Source organism: Heliconius melpomene, chromosome 13 (assembly GCF_056956725.1).
Source record: "Heliconius melpomene rosina isolate 202511_hmr_F chromosome 13, ASM5695672v1, whole genome shotgun sequence".
NCBI lineage: Eukaryota > Metazoa > Arthropoda > Insecta > Lepidoptera > Nymphalidae > Heliconius > Heliconius melpomene.
This window is the reverse complement of record NC_140401.1, coordinates 16,516,620-16,538,746: the sequence shown is the minus strand read 5'-3', so window position 1 is coordinate 16,538,746 and position 22,127 is coordinate 16,516,620. Positions and strand designations below refer to the sequence as shown.

At 32.0% G+C, this 22,127-nt stretch overlaps 1 protein-coding gene across 2 annotated transcripts in view; it reads right to left on the bottom strand.

Annotated features, from left to right (window-relative positions):
• Nucleotides 1-11,466: 11,466 nt before the first annotated feature.
• Nucleotides 11,467-22,127, bottom strand: part of LOC146533174 (uncharacterized) — a 28,750-nt gene continuing 18,089 nt past the window's right edge. For both annotated transcript variants that reach the window (XM_085195868.1, XM_085195869.1), the window contains exon 2: nucleotides 11,467-14,504. In XM_085195868.1, coding sequence (XP_085051994.1) covers nucleotides 14,107-14,484 — 378 coding nt within the window. In that variant the 5' untranslated portion in view covers nucleotides 14,485-14,504 and the 3' untranslated portion in view covers nucleotides 11,467-14,106. The remainder of the gene's footprint in view (nucleotides 14,505-22,127) is intronic.

The window sequence follows — 22,127 nt, the reverse complement described above, 5'->3', positions numbered from 1 at the left end:
TTAAAGAATGCATAACTTACTAATTAATACAAGAAATCGATTATCGTAAATAAGAACGGCTTAAATTTCATTGATTTTTCATATTGTTTTTGGTTACAATATTTTTTTGTTTCATTCATCTCCTAAATCAAGCGCGGTATGCTGAATTTATTTATGAAATCCATACGCGCAAATAAATATTGTAATCATTATCAAATGCTTAATAATGATATAAAAAAAGGAAATATATAAGAACAATGATATAATTAAAATGAAAATATTTAACTTTTTTATCAGAATGGATTAATAATATTAATCCATCCAACATCCAACCAAAAAGTAAAGTTTTGGTTCATAAAAGAAAATAACATCAAGAAAACAACAAAATAACATAAATATATAATATTCTATTCTATACAATTGAAAGTCTACACCATCTGTTTAAAGTAAAGTATACACCTGGAAAGGGAGTGACCCCATTGTCTTAGATACAAGATAAAGATATTAATAATTTTATGCAAGCTATCGTTGGGTAATTTTGTTAATTACCGATCTACCCTCTGAACCCCACCATAAGCCATAAACCACTTATACGTTACTTATCTAATATGTAATTATTATCTCTATATTTATTAATATCGGTAATGACGGCAAAAGAATAATATTAATGATATTTTATTATTGAGCGTAGGTTTCAAAATTCTGTATTGATAGGTAGGGAGCGTTCTTTTTCCTATAGTGTCAAGACATGTCTTGATTTTTCGTCTCAATTCGAGACATCATTCAGTGGCAAAACTACCCATGCCTCTTCAGAATTGAAGCCAAAATCATAGCGTTTACTCTTAGACGTTGTCTCACTAACTTTTATTTTAATATGGAACATAAATATTTCATTCAGAGTATAATATAGAATATTTTATGTTAAGCTATGAAATTTTAAACCATGCTTTCTCTAATAAGACTGCAAGAAGAAAATGGCCATATAGTCAAACATTGTGAATTTTCATGGAGATATATTAAACCTAATAATAAGTCTGCTTCGTTATCTATTTTTCTATGAAAAAATATCTGTATGTAAAATTACATTAATAAATATCTAAGTAAATAAAATTAAAACTAATAATTATACTCCTATAAAAATCATCATAAAAACAAAATTTTATTTTACCTTAATTTTATTATTTTTTAACCCCAAATAACCTAAAACACAAAAAAGTAATGTAAAACGGTGACTTACGTTTAAAATATGCTAAACCATATCCGATATAACCGCACATCAGCTCTATATGCCCATTGCCCATCTGCCGCCCATCTGGCACCTGGACGCTGAATTAATTAGGCGGAGGTCGAGCACGCGCGCATATCAAATGATCTTATTTCAACCGCTTTTCTAGAACAAATGGGTACTAAATACTAGTGGTGTCACGCAATTTCGTTTGCATCTTCTGCTTAAGGAACCTTCATGTCAAATTTCAGCGATCTACTTCGTATTTCTGTCAGTCTGTTCTGGTCAGTCGGTAACAAAAGAGATTTATATACGTAGATATTTAATAAATGGATAGTATACGTGGTATAGTAACCTGGAAAAATGATTATGAGACTGCCTAATGGTATAGTATCTATCTTTACTCTTCAATTTGACAAAAACCTAATTATATACTCTCTTATATCCGATATTTGTGTTCTTAATTTTCCGTTTTACTTTTCCGTCTACTATCCAAAAGTATATCTTAATTTAAATCGAATATTCCAAGGTATTCGTATACATTATAAAATCAAATTTAAAAAATATTTCAACGTAATAAATTCACCACTGGTTAGGACGGCAGTTCAGCTACAAAGAACTGCCAAAAAACTCAATAGTCGGTTATTTCAATGTAAATTTAAAACTATAATAAAATTATAACTATACTCCATTATATTCATATAATCTTTTCTTTTAGCTTCGGCCTTATCTCTAGCGGAGTATCAAACCCACGACTAATTAAAATAAATGTAAACTTTTTGCCCTTAAAAACCGTCTTGTCCCCAAAAGTTATATTATGGCCATAATTAAGAAATAAGCATGAAATTCGACCCAGATGTCTAATGTACCCTGAGCGTAGTACCACCGTCCTTATTTGATTATCGTGAAATTATAATTACTGCCTTTTGTGAAATGAATGTGTTGTTATTAACTTACTTTTTAAATAAATATTTTGCAAAAAAAAATAAAAAAAAATTTTAAAAATGTTTTACTATAAATATTAATATATTTCGATTAACACGTCAAACACAATACAAATCTTAATACATTTTGCTTTTTTCTCAACATTGGTTTATTAATTAAATCAATGAGATACAAAAGTAAAAACATATTTTTCAATCAAATTGTTCTGTCGAAATTATTTGAAACTTTACATAAAACAAGGCTACTAAAATAACTGTAGAAATAAGAATAACATAGCAATAAAAACACATTTGTAAAAATAAAAATTTACATTTCCAAATGATGGTTTCAATGGATGCGTCAAAAACTCATTTTTTAAATGAGGCGATGTAATCGAAAAAAAATGAAGAAATTAACATTTTCTATGCAAGTAAAATGTCAAATTATACGCTGCGCACGCGCACGCGCCGTATCTGCATACAATGACCGGCAATTTGGTAACATATTGTAAATTACTTTGAAAAATTGCTTATGTGTAATAAAAAAGTTTTTGTGGATTTAAGTAAATTTAGTGAAAGATGGTAGCGGCCTCTATAATACATTGATAATATTATAGAACAAACTTATTATTTACAGCATTGTTGTGTCTTTTACTAACTTATAAATTGTATTATATTTTTAATAAAAATAATATAATTTAAAGTTTACCCAACTTTATTTGATAATTTTTTGAAATTTAGTGTTTGTATGATTGAACGAACTTATCTGAAGAATTCTACAATTGGATGCCTATATTGTATGAGATTAATCGTTATAATGTGATACTGCGATCAGAACTAGTTCTACTAAGCAACGAGGAAACTGCAGATAAATGTTAGTAATTTCTATTTGAGCAATAAAAATGAGAAAACGAATAAATATCGTTACATCATTAAGATAAACAAGTAAGCGATCAATTAACGAGTAAGTGTTATTGAAAACGTGCCTAAAACAAACATAATGGTTGCGTGTTCAAATGCAATGACACTACAAAAAGAAATAACTTAAGTTACTTTATAAAATTATTTTTAGCATTCCCCTTTTTATTTCCAATGTACAGACGTTTCGTGTTGAATTGCGGACCAAACCTAACCTTGACAGAGTAAAAAATAAAAATAATTTATTCTTTCGAGCGGGGAATGAACTTATAACGGTCGCCTTAAAGATGCTGTACCGCTACGCCACGACGACCTATAACACAAATTTTACAATTACCTATCCGCTTATTCTTTTAAAACGGAGTATCATGACACTAGGTTCTTACTTCTATTCTGGCATGTCAGATAAGTTACAAATAAGAAAAGTAGTGACATAAAAAAATACTGACATATTCGTGTACTATCGAGTATCAGTGTCTTTGCATAAATTTACACCGTTTGTTTAACTTTACGCACCTTGGCCTCTGCGGGATGCTCTACCGCCTCTACCCGCGTTGAGTTAGACACGTTCCATTATTTAAGGGGGAGATATTAACAGGAACAAATTACAAAACATAGTTTTTTTTATAAACTGACATACTAATACAAAAAATGGTGGTAAATGTTTAGTTTGGTAGAAACACTAATCTCAGGAACTTCTGGTTTGATTATTATTTTTTTTGTATTGAATACTTCCTTCTTTCCTTCTAATAGAAAGTTAGTAATATTTAAATTATTGAGGAAGATAAGATTACATTACTTTAATCGGTATAAGGTAACCTACTCTATCTGTAGTCAGACATAGTGTGTTAAACACACCTTTTACTTACGTCCATTTGTCTTTAAACTTTTCCTACATAATATCTTCGCCTTAACCAAAATTAGATAGTAACCGCGTGCATCACGCGTGTATCGACGAGTATAGGTGTAGATATCATCGCCAACTGCCGCACCCCGCCCCTATGTCTATGCACTACGAACTGCAGTGTGCACCGATAACAGAATTGCAGCTAATTGTTATTATCTACGTGTTTATATTTGAAATAATGATCAAAATATATTTTAATATATATTTTTTTATTGTGAAAGGATCTGTTAATGATATATTATGTATTTATTTAACTTGCAAAGTATGTCTGTACACATTCAGCTTATGTTTTTTAAATTCAATTTTATTTTACTGTATACCGCATATAATAAGTTATATACAAGGAAGCTAGCGTTAAGATGCTACGTTACCCTATTTCCGCCCAATTTTCTAAAATTTGCGTGTTGATTGGCGTAACTCAACACTGCACCTTGTGTAGTTAAATAAGGTGACAGAGATATTATACAGGGACCGTAGCGCTTGGCGCCCCGTTCCCTTTAGCTACCCCGCTAGGATTAAGTGTGAATCTAAAAAATATGCTACTTAAAGTTAATAAAGCATTTTACTCTTGTAATAAAATTGATTTTTTGTTATTTTTATTGTTATTATAAAAAGCCCACATCTGTCTATTGTTAATAATGACGCAGCTTAAAAGCTCATTAAAACGAAACACATGCTATTGATTACATTTATAAAGGGTTACGGAACTATCACTATTGTGACGTCATGGCATAAATAGAACAATATCTCACTGTATGCTGAGTGCGGGTTCAATTCCAACTTAAGAAAATATTTATATTTTTGTTATTAGCTTCGTCTTTCTGGTTAGTTAAGCTGACGTTGTTGAAGAATATATTTATTTTCTGCGCGTTTGTCTCGTTATGAGACCGAAAAATGTAAATGTTTTATATTTTATTTCTTCGAATGGGAATGGAACCCATAAATTTTCACATTTACAGCGCACTTGTGCCACTGCGCCAGGACTGGCTTCATTGATTTTATTATTATGATTTTTACTGTTGATAAAATACTCTAATTTATTTAAAATATAAAATATATAATAGCTCTCCTTTACCCTGGGGTAATAAATTTCACATTAATTGAATATTTTTTGCTATGTTTCTTTTAAAATGAGGAACGTATGCCATCAATTATAATACCAGGTATCGAACCAGTGACTTCCGAGTTGGTAGTTAAGCAAGCTTGCGTAACGATAATTGTCAGGTAGCCTATGTATAGGATACAATACGTTCCGCTTGTAGAATTAAACTCTAATAATACTTAAGTACTAACTTAGTATTTGTAATTTGACGTAGTGAGATTTAATTAAAATATTATTTTGTTTATAATTATTCCTTAAAATTAATCCTTTTATATTTTTAATTTCATTTCCAAAAGATTAAACAGGAAATATTTCTTACTTTATAGGTAATCTAGAAATAAAAATCAGCATTTTTTCTCTCAACTAGTGTTAAGATACTCCGTTCCATACGAACAGCCTAATTTTCGAGATATTGCTTGTTAAGTACAGAACTCAACGCCGTTCAACAATTTTAAACTCAAATATTGATAAGCTTTCTAGTTATAGATATGTATTAAAAATATTAAAGACGTGCACAAATGCAATAATTTTGGGCTAAAGTTCATTTTCCAAAAAATTTACAATATATAAAGTTATGTTTTTAGATAAAATGTCACATTGGGTTCCTCCTATGACCACCCAAATCTATCGTGAGAACAGTTTCGAAACCCAACGGCCATAGGCTACGAGTATGTACGGACAAGTACCCATATGCCCGCGTGCTTTATCTTTAATGAATTAGTCTAATCAATAAAATCACAGCCCTTTTTTATTCTAAGCCCTTCCTACAGTACCCTCGGCTACATCTTCACTAATACGGGTGTATTCTTCAATAATATGTCTATAATGTTTATTATATAGGGGTTGTAACATTTATTAATAAAAAATGTTGCAAAAATGTCAATCTTTTCATAATATGATGATAGTTCTACAATGGACTTCTCTATTGTCATCTTGTTATTGTTAAGAATAGTGTTATAGTCATAGCGGCTTAGCGGTATGGCGTTTGTCTGTAAAGCCGATTGTGGGATCAATTCACACTGGGGAGGAATGAATTACTTTTATTTCCTCACTCTGGTAACAAGGCGCGGCGTTAAGTTCCGCCACTGAACACATAATATCTCAAAAATTCGGCGGAAAGTGGGGAACGGAATGTCTCTACTAATGAATATAGAGTGAAGCCAAGAACATAATGTAAATATTTTATTCTATTTACATTATTTATCAAACTTTAATGATACAGTAAGAAAAAAATAAGACTTATTAAAATGGAATGCTTTCAACAAACTAGGGTTCGATTCCCGCTACAAATAAAAAAAAACTTTTTGTAGGGAGAGATTCGCTTACATAAATCGATTAAATGAAACCAGATAGCTTTTATTATTACTATTAAATATTCATTTAATACATTAATTAATGGCATTTTCAAATTTTACAATAACACTGTAAAATGTAAATAAACAAAAAATTACGTATGTTAAATGTCCTATTCGATACTAGATGACGCTAGTGTTCAAAAGAAGAAATATACTTAATGTTGTAATATTATTTTTACTTTATCCGCTTGTATACAAAATATTTAATTTAAGTAAGTAACGTGTACCTAATATATATAATTCTAATATTTTTATTTTCATGTAGCCATTTCTCGCATTAATGAGATTCGTAGAAAAAACGTATTGTATAGTAACCATCCATTCTTTATGTTTTTAAGCCTCATATTTTATCTCATCTCCGTTTTTAACCCGACTTGCGTTTTGCAAAAGTCAACATTAATAAGAACATATTTAATTATATAAGAGGAGATTGAACCCGCAACAAATATCAATCACGCTTACAGTCTTATATAGACGCTAACCCACTGTACCATAATGGCCTTAATTCCTTCCGTCACTATTTCTCTAACTAATCTCTTAACCTGCCACAGTTAAAACAACAAACTTATGGTAAACCATTAATCATGGCGAAAACCAAACGGTCATACAAAAACGATTGCAAAAACCTGCACCACCACGCACCACGGTGTCGGGTAGCTGCCATCTGGGTAATGTCACTGTAGATTATTAACTAAAAAAATTGTGTCAAAGCAAATATTTAGAAAATTTACGTTTTTAATTTTTTTTATTGTATTTAATCAGCTACATGCTGTATCCCGCACACAGCAGGATGAGGGAACCTCGGGAAGTGTTAAGATACTACATTTTCCGTTTTTATATTATATTTGTAGGAATAATCTCGATTTGTTGAATCGAGGAGTTGAGTGGGTTTAGATGATTCTCGATCACACATTCTTTCTGGTCCATCGATCTCCATCTGTCACGCATCTCTTTTATGGTAAATTATAAAGATTACCCCATTTTGGGGGTAGTTCGAGAAAATCGATTTGATATGCTTTAAGGGTTAATGCGGGTTCCGTCACCGGGATACTTTGTTAGAAAGTCACTATAAATATTTCTTAAAATTAATTGTAGGTACGAAAAATTTTGAAGATAACAGTTTTATATAAAAAGAAAACTTTTGTAATATAATTATATTAGTTAAGTTAGCAGTATATTTTTATCCAATTTTATTTAAAGGACGTATGATTTTTAAATTTTTTAGAGAGCACGATAAAACAATATTGTTAATGAACGTCATTTGTTGTTTCTCTTTTTTCAGCTTTACGTGTGGTTCGTGTATAGCAGGGTATGCCTACTCTGAAAGAATCTAGTTCAAAAGCCAATTTTCTGGCAGATTTCGAGACATTACGTGTTGAATCAACTCTGCACTTTGTCTTTTTTTATAAAGAATAAGGCAAACTAGCGTACGCGTCACCTGGTGGTAAGTGATCACCGGCGTTCACGATCACTTCTAACGCCCGAGGAGATGTCATCGCCATGTCGTATCGACCTGAAAACACTGTCGCGTATTTATCTTACGAGAACAGAGAAAGATTAATAATTGACTTCGAACCCACAACCCGCGATAACACCGTCAGACAAAGTGAGACGCTCCCACGGCACCATGATAACCACCATATTATTGACATTTACTAAACAAAATCCATGATTTTCCAATTCGAACCCCATATCACTTTTGTGCCAGCATAAAACTAATCAGAAGCAGTAAAATGCGTCGTAAAATAAACTTTTATTTGTTTTACATTGGCTATGTCAGAGTAAAATATTCAATTATATCCTCCACCAGTGGGTGGGGATGGGTTCAATTGATTTAGGGCTTTATAAACTGATAACGGTATCCCACAATAGTTTAAGTCCTACTTAAATAGATGGGTGGCCTTTTAGTTTGTACGATTTCGAAAAAATATTTTACACAGAGAGACAAGAGTGTTTTTACACTGTATTCCTCACTCTACTCACTATAATTAAAAGTTTAAGCCTTATTTAAAAAAAAATATTTATGTACTTTTGTAATAATGTTTTGTACACGACAAGTATATATTTTTTTAGTGTCACGATAAATCCCACATTTAGCAGAATAGGCAACGGGAACCTGATGGTAAGCACTGCTTTACCCACACATGCCACGGTTTGTCTTATTCCCAGAGCAAGGAATTGGAAATAATTCTTCAGGGTGTGAATCGAACCCACAATCATCATGTTAACAGTCTGGCGCTATGTTATCGCAACATGACCTAAAAAAATAGTAATTTTAAGAAAGTAAGCTAAGATGGCGCGATTTCCGCAAAATTTGATATTCATACACATTTGCATAAAGGAAGGAAGCTCGTTCAAAGTGACAGCTGGTAAGTGAAAACACTATCGAGTTCTATACTTTTTTAATGCGTTGAAACCTTAGAAGCAAGACTACCTACGGACATCCGTTTCCAGTTTAGGTTATATTTTTTCTACAAGTTCTTTTTTGGTGTTAACTTCTCGTGATTAGTGAATTTCTTTTTTGCTTTTACTTTTAAATTTAGATACTTAATATATTTAATGTGCCTCATATGTAGTGATAGTTATCATTTTCTTTCTATGGCGCACATAGTAAGGGAACTCAGTGTTAAGATTCGTCGTCCGTTCGTTCTTCCTTCGTTATCCATTTTCAGCATAATTTTCTAGACATTGCAATTTATAGCCGGAACTCAACGCCGCGCTTTGTCTTCTTGACAGAGCGAGGATATGAAAATAATTCATTCAACAAAGTGGTAATTGAACCCCACAAACGTCACACTTACTGCCAGGCGCTGTTCTGCTGCGGCACGACGCTCTCTTGTCGTCATCATTTACTAATTTGTGAACTTTATCTATTATGGACTAAGCCTTTAACCAAAATACTCTTACAAAAATTACACGTATCTACCCCTCAGTGACAAATCCGTATATATACTCAATATAAATGAACATGTATATTCAACGGAAACATAAATATACAGTAATTCAATTTCGCCTCGTGGGAACTAAACCTGCGATGCAACAGAAAGCGATGCAATCTGAGCGTCACGGCCACTGAGCATGTGGAGTAAGCCCTGACTGCTAACAAAGAAAGTATATGAATCTGCGACTTCGAGATCGATATCGCAATTAACTACTGGCCCAGTGGAGCTCGAGGAAGTATAGTTTATAAGCAAGGAACGTTACATTGTTAGTAACTTATGCAATCTAACTGTTGCGTTTATAATATATGTGCAAAAATTTTAATGTGTCTATGGTCATTTTTTTATTTAGAGGATATTGTGGTGTGGATTCAATCTCCGTTTGGGGAAACGATTTATTTTCATTGACTTTCCATACTAATCTTCCGAAACTTTTTAAATTCCATATTGTACCCGCATATAGCAAGCCGTTAAGACGCTTTGTTCCCTAGGCATCGCCCAATTTTCAAAACATTGAGTGTTGAGAGGCGAAACTCAACACCGCACTTAATCTTATCACCAAAGTGAATAAATAAATGGTGAACTAATTCTAAACTGTTACATTTACAGTCATACACATAATTACATAATAACTACAAATCACTACATATTCTTACTAAAATTTTGTTTAAATATTTAGTAGCTATATTCAAATTAGATGCATTCTCGTAACAATCCTCCTTGTTTCCGAAAACGGGGTAAATAATACAAATAACGCAACCAAAACTGAATCTCATGCATAGTAATAAAAAGGAAATCCTGGCCACGCTCCAGTACCCGGGACAAATCTTTTGAGTGAAGATACAAAAACTAACGATTTATTTAGAGGGTGTCTTACTGATAAATGATAGGGAGGATCGATTGTGAGTACTCGAGTGGAACTATATTACTTATGTAGATTGTAGATGCCTACATATATTATATATGTATAATATGGATATTTCTTAGTTTCGTACAGTTAATGTTACAATTGAATATTTTTTGGAGATATACATATTATTTTTTTCAAAATTTTCACTAGTTCGCGAAACTAATAATTAATGTTACTAATTCCTGTTCCAAAGCGCATTGAATTCCGCCACTCAAACACAGGTCTTAACACTGGGTTTGCTCTTAATTCAACATTCTTACTTCAATATTCATTTTATCAATACATTTCTATGTTTCAACTTTGGATATCGTCGTCGTCGATCTTTGGATTCTTGCAGCTCAATTTTGACTTTAGGACACATCTATCTAAACAATGCGAGTCCTTGACCCGGGGAAGACAATCTATTATAATAATATTTATATTACATACAATTGACGCTAAAACAGTGGGGCCTTGCCGGATGGAGGGAAGCGGAACTGCCAACTTTGACGTGACGATTACATTTAATAGATGGTCCTCTATTTTTCACTCTTATTTTTTTATTTTCACACATCTCTCGCACTTTACGCAGGAAATAATAAAAAAAAATGTTAAAAAACCCCCGTTTCCAATTTACCAGCCATTTCATTTATACCTTCGTGGAAATCGAACCCAAAACCTCGTACAACAGAAAATAATTACAATTTTAGCAACAGACAGACAAAGCAATAAATGATATAATTTTAAAATAAAAGCTGAATAAAAAGCTAGTTGTTAACTAGCGTTGTATACGGTAAGTATCCTAGCAACTATCTAAGCAAGGTGTTTTCTAATCATCAGTCATTAAGCATACGTTATTGAATGCATCGTTTTTTTAATATTCTGTTAAAAAATTTTAACCATATGTAGAGTGGATATATATGTAATATATAATCAAATGTCTCAAATTCGTAGCGGCGCGGTGGGATTCTCATTCATTGGATATTTAAATTATTCTCATTTCTCCGTTTTTGTATAAAGAGCGCAGCATTAAGTTAAGCTACTTAACAGACAATCTCGAAATTTATGCGGATAATGAGGGACAGGGGTATCTTAACACTAGGTTCCCTCTGCCTACCTTGCTGTGTGCGGAATACAGCTTTAAGCTGATTAAATTTGATTTAATTTACTATCAATTATTAGGTTAGGTAGAAGTAAAATTTAATAAAGATATCAAATAAAAAAACAAGTAAAAATTATAATATAATACAATAATTTATTCAAAAGAAACCAATTAAAATAAATAAAAAAATACATTAACTTATATTAGGTACATAACTCACTAAATAATTTAAAATATCATCAATATTATTAAAACTTTTACTCCCTCAAGGAATAAGTACAGGAAAGAAACGAATTGCTAAACTTAAAAAAATACTTTGGATATAGCTGTTTTGTATAATAGATCTATACAGGTATATTAGTTACATATAAAACAAGACAAATAGTAATATTAATAAATATATCGTAATTTTATTTAAAAAAAATAAATGTGACGTTTTTTTTATTTGAGTTTCGAGATTACGAATTCTAAAGCGAAACGGTTAAAGAAAAAAATGTATTTTTACCAAAGAAGCAAATCCTACAAGAAAATTGTTGTCTCGAAACTTGTGAAAAAAAAACTATTACGGTTACTATGATTTTTGTAGTTATCATAATTAACACACATAACAATTAACAGTGCAATTAACTCAAAAACTATATGTAAATACTTAGTTAATTTTGAGATTGTGCCCTAAATCAGTAAAATAAAAAATAGAAACCTTAATTTTATTATAAGTAAAATATATATGTATCAATTTTAAATATTATATTATTTTTTATAATAGTAAATTTGTGTAAGATGAAAAATAATTATTTCAGGTATGATTCAGGTACTATATATTTGTTACAAAATTAAAAAGAAATTGGGTATACAATGTTAATTAATGTACCTATTTACATGAAGAATTATCGCTCAGTGCAATGACGAATTACCCGACCCTACAGCTAACACATTTAAGGTTTTTAAATCGGATTTCCATATACATTGACATATTTAAGTTGTTTTTTTTTTAATCAGTGAGTACAAAAACGTTAAAATGAATATTTCATGAAACATTTTTAAGAACTGTAATTTAAGAACTGTTGAAATGGATAAAAAAGTTTTTTTCTTTAATAACAGGATTAAACTAAAATATCACCACTAATACTAATTTAAAATATCCTTTCATATAAAAGTCATTTAGTTTTTTGAATAGAAAAATACAGCTAAAAGAAGAAGAAAAAGTTATAAAACCCAAGTAAATACTAAATATCACTACTAAATGACTTATAATTTTAAACACAATCGGTGATCATAATCGTCCTTCGAAAAAAAAACACTACTAAACTAAAAAAAAAGTTTATATAGAGATCAAAATTTTAGAATTTTAAAGTTTGCAGGTTTTATATATTTACATACAATTAAATTAATGTGCTTGCGATTATTGTTAATTTCTGGGGAAATGACCAGAATCTACCTAATTAAAAATAAGTGTTGTAGTTACCGGCGTATCATACATTTAACTCCCAAAAAAATTTGAACCTACGGCCATAGTACACGTTTATTTATTCCATTTTGTTGAATTAAATAAGTGAATACAATTTGTGAAATGTTAGTTAAGTGTCAATAACTATATAACTACACTACAGCTTATAGCCGTTTAATTTTTATGTTATCTAATCTAATATTAATGATACTAAAGAAATGGCACTGTAAAATGAAAATTAATTGGATCATTTTTGCCAGTATTTCTAAAAATTACTCTTATACCACATGGGTCGTAAGTCCTAGACTCTGTTCGGGGGTCCTCATCCTGCAACATGATGGGCAAGGGGAATCCATGAAATGCTGTTGTTGCTGTTGTTCGACTCAGAGTAAACTTGTAAAATTTTTTATACAATAGTTTGTAGTATTAGAGTTATCTTATTCAATCATGTTAAATTCAAATAACTATCTAGCTATTAATTTTAAAAATATACACATAAATTATTTTTCATAATTATTAATTGTCTTTTTCATTTACTTTCCTGGAATGTCCAATTTATTTACCAATTAATTGCCAATTCTGATATAAACCAATCTATCGATCTATCACCAATAATAGCTTTACATGTGATGTTTGTAGTGGAATCGTTAAATAAGTCAAAATATTTACAAAACTAAATCTAAAAATAAATACGAGACTTAATTTCTAAACTAAAAACAGTCTTTTAGAAAAAATACAGGTCGAAAATACGCCGAAATAAAGTAAATGACTACTCGGGTAAATAATTCTAAAATGTATTAAAATAAATAATTTTAAAAACTATGAAAATCAAAATAAACATTATCAAATTGTGGCACATTGTAACTCTTAGTGATTGCACGTGAAAACCATTAGTTCCATTGTGTTATATAAAAGTGTAACGATAACGATTACAGTAAGAAACGGTATATTTTTCTGCCGTAACCGTTTACATTGTGTTGATGACTTGATGTCTTCCATAAGTGATAAATAACGTCGGTGGAATTTCAATTTATACATGTATATATTTATGGTGCTGTAAATATAGTTCTGTACATCATAGAAAAAAATATAAAAAGCATTTAAAATTTTTTAGTAAGTGTCTTCAGGAAATGGCTAAACAATGAAGAAGAGATTAAGAAGTAAAACTTTCAATATTATCAATTCTAATCTTATCTTAATTTAAAGCTTAATGTTCTTGATTACTATTTATACTAATTGATTACCATTGAATCCATATTTATTACCATTTACACATAAAATTTTAGATGCCCACATAATGGAACTAATGATTAGAACTGACTATTGAAAGCTGAGCCTACGCTTCACTGCCCTATCTGGAATATTTTCAGTATTCCTTCTTCGTTTCTTCAAAATTAACACAGCGTCTCCATCGCTAGACTTAGGAGTTACTTCATTTGCATCTTTCATAGATATTTCCTTTTCCTCAGACTTCATTCCTATCCATTCAGTATCATCCTTCTTGAACCATTCGTAGACTCCTTCTAAAGGCTGTTCTTTTTCAAAATCGAAATTCCATTTACGCGATTTCTCGATTCTATCTCTTGTTATCGATTCTTGGATTATATTCGCTACGTTATCGATTTTTGCCTCGTCAGTGAGCTCGTCGTCAGCTGCAAACAGTCGTCTCCTGACACGTGGGTTGGTCGGTCTGATCATCTTTGGTGTGGTGAGGTAGTCTGTAATAAAAAAATCAAATTATTAATGTATCCATCATTGGATTCTGGGTGGATTAGACACAATTTGGTAATGACTTATGTTAAAATCTTTATGTATATGTATTAAATATGAAAAGTCAAATTTTAATACGACAATATAATTAAGTACCCAAATATTTTGAACGCTCTGTCTGGATCAAATCAAACGGTGAATGGTGTGACGGAGCTCAACACTGCGCTCTGCTGACCAGAGCCGGAAAATGAAAAAAGAATTAAAAATCTGAACAGAAGTTCGTGCTCCGGATAGGGACTCGAACCCACAATCACATTTACAGTCAAACGCTGTTCCACTGCTCCAGAAAGGTCCATCTAAAGTATATGTATATATATGAGAGCACACGTTCGTCTGTGTTTAATATAAATCGATTGATATCGAGTTACAGTACCGTTCGATGAGTGATAACCCAAACAATAATAAATTAATTCACACTTGTAATTATTATGATACCTCGACGTCCTCGGCCGTCTCGACTTGCAAAGAATTTATAAACATCGTATCGGATACAGTATACCTGCACTACACCTACTTTGATATTTATTTTCACATTTTTTATTTAATTTTATAAATTTTGGCAAAATTATGTTTTGGAATATCAAAATAGCAAAAAGTCTTTAACCGAAACAAGCAGCAACAACCGATAATAAATTTTACATTTTTCATGTTAAGCAAGGCAGACAAGGCAGACAGACAGACATAGACAGTGTGTTGAGTGGCCACCGTACTTTGTCTTTTTTACATCTGAATGAAAACAAAACCATCGCTTACAGGCACACGTTGCCCTAATAAACCATAAATGAGTCCATATTTTTTTTTTTTACCATATCCATTAAGCAGACATAGGGAACCTGGGAACCTAGCATTAAGACGCTCCGGTTCCCTACTTTCCATTGTGTTAATGTAAACATATTAAATATGAGCAGTAGGTACCCAGTAAAGTGAAAAGCGTATTATGAAAACAATGCACAAGACCTCATTCCCATAAACTACTAACATTATTTGAAATCTCACCATAGGTCATATAAAAGTTTGTTATGAAAATTATTTCTTATTACAAGACTTTTTAAAACACATTATTTTAACACCACATTGTAGCTTGGTAAACTGAAGGAACCTTGCGGGAAGACATCCCGTTTCTCATTTTACAATTTTCGTGACATTTCGTGTTGAGTGACAATTTTATTCTCTCTGCGCCATAATCAGCCTCAAAAAAAAAAGTTTATTTTCGACATATAGGTAAAGTTTCAACTAAAAGAGAATATCAACACTAAACAAAAACATATAAATTATAAATAGCCAAATGTAATCTAAAATTGGCAGAAGTTTTGGCCGGTTTGCGCACCATGTTATTGGCAGAAGCGGATGTTTGTCAAACACGTCGCCACTTCAAGTGAGTCTGCCTTCGCACGAAATGACCTGATTCGATGATTGACAGTATCAATACGTCTGTATGTAAGAGTGCCCATATCTAATTACAGTGTAATTTATGGCTCGAGTGCGGAAGCTTCTCTGCTAATCATGTTAATAAATGTCTTAACACTACGTTCCCTCTGCCTGTTTTTCTGCGTGAGAAAAACGTGAAAGTTCGAGAATATCTATACTAATATAATAAAGCGGAAGAGTTTGTTTGTTTGTTTGAACGCTAAGATCTCTGGATCTACTGGTCCGATTTACTTTGTTTTTGTTTTGTATGAAAGCTGCATTCTTCAGAAGTGCTATAGGCTATATAATATTACATTACACATATGTACCAATAAATTAAAATATTTTCTAATTTGACAAGCAATTTATTCTGCCATGTTAATAACAACCGTCGTTGCTAAGCACCGGTTTGCAAAGTCTCTTTGTTGTTTTAAGAAAACGTCACCTAAAATGAACTTATATTTTGATATTCATCCTTATAAAAATAAATATATTATATAATATTTAATAAATATTCTTAAAGTTTAAGCAGGCGTAGCCGCGTCCGGGTCCACTAGTATATAGATAAGACCCTCCGTACCCGCTCACCACTCTCCGCCGAGTGGCAGAACCAAATAGGCGTTTTTGCCTTGTTTCCAGACGAAGGAAATAAAAATATTTCCCCAAGTGGGAATCGAATCCACAACCTGACGCACGATTGTGCACCTGCGCCATGACTGGCTCCACTTTATTAATTTTATTAATTTATTAATGTTTTATATAGCGTGTTTATATAGAAATACAAACACGCTATATAAAACAGAAAACAGGATACAAACTGGACCGGAGTGAGGATGGACGATAGCAGCGTGTAAACAAGAAATGCCAATAGACACTGATGATAGGGTGAAAAACTTAAAAGCTTAAAACCAAAACGATTTATTGAAGTTTAAGAGACAAATTAATCTATACTATCTTTACTAATATTATAAAGTTTAGCAGTCGGTTGTTAACGTTTTGTGTTGGTTAAGTAAATTTATCTATTTTTATTTGAAATAAAACAAAAACTAAATATTAAGATAAATTTATCAAAAATATTAAGCAGATTTTTAAATTAGCGTGCACTAGTGCAGAGACAGAGAGTCCAAAAGATCTTTCAAAATCATTCCTTCTGTTTTTATTACATTAATAAATGCTCCCAATACAGTACGGACAGACAGCACGTACAGACAGCAATCAATTACTTTTTTATTATTTGTATACATTTACACAAACCCAAATTCCATGTACACACATACTTTTCCATACATTTCCATAATCAAACAAAAGCAGGAATAGTCGATCGCGTGTAGATTAGCAACACTTAACGTTTAAAACGAAACGGCCACCGTTAGCCGACTCTAATTACCTCCTTCCTAGCGAGTACCGCTTCACTAAAATTATGGCGCAACGATCTCTTGCGTTACTTCCATATAAGGATTTGTATGGGATAAATAATACCTGTATACAATTACAATTTAGTTCCGTTACTCAACACCTAAAGCCTTCAAAAGTCGGCGGAAAGTGGAAAACGGAAGTGTCTTAATGGGAATGGAGTGTCTTAACACTGGGTATCCGAGTGAATATTCACGCAAGACGTCACCGATAAAGGTTTTTTGATGTCTAAATTAAACACTTTCTTATAGCGAGTTTAATGGTGTTTTTTTTAACCTGACGAATTTCCTAAGCAGCATTAGATATATGGCGTCTCTAAGTATCCCTCATATAGCAGGATACCTAGTGTTAAAATATTTCGTGCCCAGATGCGAGACTCACCGGATTGTAAAAATGAAAACATACTGGAGAATGTACCATTCTGGAGAACGGTAATCGAACCCACAATCATCACTTATAATCCCGCGCCCACTGAGGCCTCAAAATAAATAAATAACCATTTTATATATTAATATGCATTATAAAATTATTACTGTGTCTATTCGCCTCATGGAGGAAGATATCTAAAAATTATATAAACAAAATGTATAAATAATATGTATAATAAATAATATGTAACTCATCCCGGAAAGTAACGGCTATTACAACTAATAGCTACTAATTAGCCACGAGGATATCCTCACAAGAGCTGTCTCTATCCTATATAATATAAATTTAACTACATTTTTACTATTACTTTACGTGTTTCATTTATTTTATACTTTTCTATACCACGAAGGGCAGCGGAACTTAACGCTGTGCCTTATTACAGAGAAGGAAGCAAAGAAATTAAACAAATTAATTCCCTCTAGAAGGATTCGAAACCAGAACAGTCACATTTACAGACCAATACTACATACATAATGATTATACCTCTATTAAAGATTGAATAAAAAAAATTATGTACAAACAAACATTTTTATACCACGTAAGAACATGCTTGCAACTTCCAATCGTCAAGTGACTAACAGGAAACCCCATCGCTTACAAACTCTATGATATATAAATGTTGCAATTTAATGTTATCACTAGCATTGTTTATTTTTCTAAATATGTATGTATGTATATATTTATATCGTAATGGGCGGTATGGATAAACAGGAAATAATTATGATAACCACATTACAATTATTAATAGTTTAAAACAGATATAATAGAATTTAGTAATAATAAATAGACAATGCTTTATTTATTTTTTCAAGTTCACGCTGTATTGTTAAGGAGTGGTTAGGGAGCGAAGGGGAGCACAGAGGATTTTGCAAATCTCTTACAGCACCGGGAAAAAACTAAATTTACAATTTTAAATCTTAAATTCCAGGCAGGCACGCAGATACAGGTGATAACAATTGTATATAAAAAATAAATAAAAACGGCCGCCACATCGAGGCCTAATTAGAATGTCCCCTTCATATTCTTATAGAAGACATATAATATCTTATCTTCACGGTAACTTATTCGTTTATTAATGTAATGCATTTAAATATTACTTGCAAATAAGTAAAGAGGAATTGCAAAAAAATTTAAATCCTTGTCACAGTCGTTAGGTACAAGGGGCATCCTGATGATGATAAAGAACTGGCAACACACCCGCGGCTTTGCCCGCAATAATTTATTGTAGCTAAATCTTTACATACATTAGCTCTACGCTTAATCCAGTATATAGAAGACTAGGCATAGAGAACTTGGTGTCAATACTGAATCTTAGAATTTTCCATCCGTCCAGTTCCATCCGTTTTTTTATGGGAAAGACAAGGAAAACCTGTCAATTGATGGTAAGTGATCATCGCCGCCAGGTATAGCACCAGAGCCATCGAACTCACAGCCATCGCAATACACAACCACAGTAATACGCTGTGCCACTGCGCCATGAAGGCTTCAAAAAAATTTAAATCCTTACGTTACAGTCGTTAGGTATAAGGGGCGATACGATGATGTTTTATAAAGTAATAGATCATACTTTGCATATAATATTCTTAATGGGTTTAATCTGACATAACGATCAAGGAACGTGATATATTTTTACAATTTCATTTTATTTAAGGCTAGTCGTGGCGCAGGGGCCGGAACAGTGGGGAACGGAGTGTCCTAACACTAGCTTCCTTCCTAACCTACGCTGCTGTTTGTGGTATACAACATGAAGCTAATTTTTTAATTTTAATTTTATTTATAAATGCACTTATCATATAAATTTTAAAACTTCCATAAAGTGAAAGCTTCCAAGAGCATAATATTATTCATATCTATTTCCATTTCACCAAACGAAGCCGCAATCATAGCTAGTTTTATATATAAAACGTAAAAGTTACAAAACCTACAGTCTCACATACTATATACCTACATATTACATAACGCCCACAACCGTCGTTACCACCGTAACTCAACACCCGAGGTATTACATTACACAGTATTAATATCAGCACTTGATCGACTTCAGCGGAAGACCAACGTTCGTTTTACCGCGCGTGCTGTCTGATGACTCTACTCAAATTTAAAACGCTTCCGAAAGGTAAATAAGAATTAAATTAATATAAGTATTGCATATAAAATTCATTTGTTCGTAGAAGGATATGAAGCTGAATTTCTTTGATTATGCTCTAAATAGAAAATCTCAATATATTATACAAAAGCATATTTATTATTATTTTCTTTGTATCCTAGTCATTGTGATTGTAAACGCAATGGTTGTTAGTTCGATTCTCATTTAAGAGAATAAATTATTTTAATTATTTAAACTGAATATCACGAAAAGTGGGAGATGGAGTGTCTTAACTCTACGTTCCTAGGTTCCCTCTGCCTATCGTTATATATGTGGGCTACAGCTTGAAGCTAAGTATTAAAACTAGGAAACATATTAGTGACACTTCCGTACGTTAAATATTTGAATTGATCCTTCCTCTCGAACGTCAAAAAGGCCCATTTTCGATTTAACGGTTATTGTAATAAATTGGATTGACTTGTTTTGACATTTACGCCTCGTTTGTATTGAATGATTTAGTTTATTTTCTAAAGTAATAACTGTGGAATTATTGTTATATTCTATATTGTCTTGCTTTATACGATATGAATTCTTCAATTTACATCTAAATACAAATACTGGGAGCAGTGAGTGTTGTGATCTCCACTCGGGGTAATGTATGCCATGCGCGACGTTAAGGCCCACCACACAACACACAATGCCTCCGAAATTGATCGGAGAGTGGTAAATGGAATGTCTTAACACTACATACTCTCTGCCTTATCTGCTATATTACAGCGAAGATTTAATAAAAACATTTGAGTATTTAATAATATTTCCTTACTACAAATATTAAAATAACCAAATCTAATACTATTTTGTTTCATACCTACCTATCTATATATAAGACAAACAAACACGCGAACTTCAAAAACTGAATCTCAGCGGGAGATATATTGTAAATAGATATATATTTTCACGATGCGCGTGCGCAGTCGTAACTCCCAATTTAGCGACTGCCGCACGACCTCCTGGACAAGTCCAAGGGAGATTTGCGCCCAAAATTATCTTTTAAACCATTGTGGATGAATGTTTTGTTTCTATATCTGGGATTTTGTTTGTAGATAAAAAATATAAAGTATGATTTATAGCTGTGAGGAGAAATTACTAAATTTAATGCAGTTTGTATAAATAAGAACAAGGGAATTATGTAAATAAAAGACGCGATAGACGTGGACGACGAAGACGCTTATGTAATAAGGTACGTGTCTTACGTACAGATAGAAAATATCTATTGATACGGCTCTTTATTACCTATGTATTTACTTCCCTCGTTTATCTAACATTACTCTTAACTTAACTTAACTGCTATGTGCAGGATACAGCATGTTAACAAAAAAAATCTGCAAAATTACTAGGCTCCTTATAATATGTAAATCTAAATAATATTATCATATCGTTTGCAAATTATATACTAAAATATAATGATTATTATGACTAGAAACAGAACAAGACGAAATAAAAAAAAATACAATAACAAATCAACTAACAATAACAACATCAATCAATACTAATTCATCAAGAGAAAACAAATTGTTTATTTCATGCACGTCGGCCACTTCAAAAGATGAAGTACAAAGTGCCGAAAACTGATAGAAAGGCTTCTAATAAATAGCGCTAAACGATAAATTATTAAGGCCGCTATGGCGCAGTGGCACATCATGAGACTGAAAACGCGATGGTCGTGAATTCAATTCCCACGTATGGAAATATACAATGGAATATTTTCATTTTTCCATTTATTTTCGCCACTTAACAAGCAATATCTCAAAATTTCAGCGGAAGCTGCAGAGCTGAATGTCTTAAAATTAGATTCTCTCTGCCTACCATGCTATATGATATATTCCAGCGAGAAACTCCTACCTACTCCTACCACAACTAATTATTTAATGAATATACATCACTTTAGTAAAGTGCCGAAAAGAGATCGCAACGAATTGCTACTAATAAATAGCGCCAAAGGATAAATTGGTGACCAATTACTCGATCTGGGCACATCTTGAAATTGGCGCCCGCATACAGCATCCCTCTCAAATGTACCAATTTACATATGACAGCCTGAGATTAAAATGTATTTTAGCAAGTCACTGTTTACTGAACAAGTGCGGGGGCAATTTGAATAAAAAGTAAGTACCTACATACTATAAAGGGAAGAAAGTGTTTTTATTATTAGTTTTTAGATGAAAAACAATAAGTG